At 56.1% G+C, this 2,449-nt stretch overlaps 1 protein-coding gene across 3 annotated transcripts in view; it reads right to left on the minus strand.

Annotated features, from left to right (window-relative positions):
- Window positions 1–456: 456 nt before the first annotated feature.
- Window positions 457–2,449, minus strand: part of PKM (pyruvate kinase, muscle) — a 15,110-nt gene continuing 13,117 nt past the window's right edge. For 2 of the 3 annotated variants that reach the window (XM_010021174.1, XM_010021176.1), the window contains 2 exons: window positions 1,226–1,407; window positions 457–730 (listed from right to left, as the gene is read on the minus strand). In XM_010021174.1, the coding sequence (XP_010019476.1) occupies window positions 624–730; window positions 1,226–1,407 (289 nt within the window). In that variant the 3' untranslated portion in view covers window positions 457–623. The remainder of the gene's footprint in view (window positions 731–1,225; window positions 1,408–2,449) is intronic. The other variant, XM_010021175.1, reaches the window with a different exon arrangement.

Genomic DNA, 2,449 nt, shown 5'->3' on the forward strand with positions numbered 1-2,449 from the left:
CCTCTGCCTCCCCCGTGAGACAAGGACCAGGGCAGCTGCGGGTGCTTCAGCTTCTCTTTATTGATGGACAGTGGTGCTCTGAGCGCCCCAGGGGCCTGTGGAGTGCGGGGTGCAGGAGAAGGCTCTGGGGACACACACACAACTAAGATGGTGACAGCATGGTGAGAGGCAAGTGCAGGGGAGGGGGGAACACCCCTCTTCTACCCCCACCCCTGGGACAAACAAGGCGAGGGGCTGGATAAACCTCAGATTTGGTCTGTGGAGGCTGGGAGCAAGGAGGGGACAGTGGAAGTGGTGGGCACCATCACCCCCCGCCTTTCCCCATCACCCCAAACCCTAAGGCCAGTCCTACACTGACAAGAACTTCCTACACTAACTCCAACATCAACCAGGGAACAACTTCACTACAGGGAGAGGGTTTAAAAAAACTAAATACTTCAAGTATGTACTTTTTTAGTGATTTAAGGTCTCTTCCCCCTGCTGCTGCTGCACAGGGTGGTGTTTAGCAACCTACGTCCACGCTAGGGAGAACAGCGCAAGCGATGGCAGGCCTAACTCAAGGGGAAAGGGGAGCGAGGGGAAGGGGGAAGGAAGGTGGTTGGTGCTGGTCAGAGTCAAGTCGCTCAGGGAACAGGCACCACGCGCATGGTGTTGGTGTAGCCGGATCCGGGGCGCCAGCCCGTCAGCACGATGACCAGGTCACCGCTCTTGAAGAACCCACGTGCTTTGCCTAGGAGAGAAGAGAGCAAGGGGTCAGGGCTTGCCACAGGCCCCGCCTGTCCGAGGTGCAGAGGGACACCCAAATTGGTATCAAGACCCCATCGCTGCCCACCCCTCTCTGCTTTGGGCTCTGTTGTGAGAAAGCAGCTGAAAATTCCACAGCACAGCATTGGGAAAGGGAACAGGAAACAAGTCACCCCACTCCAGGCCTCTCGTGTCCCTCAGGACAAGCACCACATTAAAGCCAACCCTGTCTTCTGCCAGAACCCAGCTGCACATTTTAAGGCAGCCGTGCCAACCCTGCCGGCCCATTTCCCAAGCGGATGCGGTTGTATTCATGCAACTGCCATCCCCTATTTCCCAGACACTGTTACCACACAGGCAGCGAGTTCCTTCCTCTTCCTTTGTCACTGGTCCCCATTGGTACCCCCAAAAGCACTACATCTTTGGGGCTCAGGACTCCCCATGTCCCAACCAGCCCGATTCCTGACACAGGCTCACTCACCAACATTCATGCCCAGGTTGACACGGAGGTCCACGTCCTCAGCCCAGGCGTCCAGGGCTGGCTCTTTGCAGAGGACAGGGAAGATGCCACGGTAGAGGTGGGCCTGGCGTGCCGTCTGGTCATTGCGGGTCACCGCGATGATAGGAGCCCGCGGGCGGTACCGGGACACGAGGTGTGCTGACCTGCAAAGACACCACACACGCCAGGTGAAGCACCACGCTACAGGCACGGGGGGGAGCCTGTGTACAGCCACAACAGCACGAGGAGCAGCCAGGTTTGACCAGTGAACTCCACAAACCCCTAAAGGGATCGGATGACCCATGGGAGATGCCGGCAAGAGCCAAGCTCACCAAACAAGCTGGATGCTCCTCTCAATTCCCAGGTCAGCAACCAGGCGGGCCATCACCCTTGGCAGTGGGGACCACCACCTCGCCTCTGGGTTTAAAGCACCATCTGGGTGTTTTGGTCCCGAAAACAAGTGTTTATTTGTCTCCGTTGCTATGTTAAGGTGGCATGGTGCCATTTATTCCGGCCTCTCAAGCAGCCCTTGGCATCTCAATGGGGGTCCCCTGCAAGCTCCCTCTGTTTTGAGGAGCTCCCGGTTTACAGGAGCTTGCACTGAAGCCATTTGCCTCCCAGCCACATTCACCTGATGAAGGCAGTTCACAGGTCGATTCCTTCACACAGAGCTCTGCTCTTGCACCCAACGGGAAGCAAATGCCACCAAGGCCGAAATTTAGAGTGGAACATTGGGCACAGGGGCCTTAGAACACCTAAAAGAGGAAGCAGCACACCCTGGGTGGGGACTGCAGCTTCCTTTTCCCTGGGCACTGCATAGAGGGCACCTGCAAATGGAGATGAAAACCGCAGCATTCACAGCTCCATCTTTCTGACGAGCACATCAGGATCTCCACGAGCTTTTGCAGCCTCATTTAGTGGAGCCAAGCTCAGGAACATTCAAGATTGCTGCTTAAAGCAGGCAGTGGCAGCCTGCTGGAAGCCCCCAAACACACATGCCAGCTCTCAGACAATCCTTCCCACACAGCCCAAGAAGCCTCCCGGCAGCTCTCGGACATCCAGGTACTCAAAGGCTGTAACCAAATCCACAGCTAAAAATATTCAGAATTCTAATCTCTTTAGAAAGGTCAAGCGTGAGGTGGAACCTTTCACAAGGAACATCAGAAGCATGACGGTATGCAGACGCAGTGCTTACAGTCACTCCTC

The sequence above is a fragment of the Nestor notabilis genome, unplaced genomic scaffold, assembly GCF_000696875.1.
Source record: "Nestor notabilis isolate BGI_N333 unplaced genomic scaffold, ASM69687v1 scaffold32238, whole genome shotgun sequence".
Taxonomy (NCBI): domain Eukaryota; kingdom Metazoa; phylum Chordata; class Aves; order Psittaciformes; family Psittacidae; genus Nestor; species Nestor notabilis.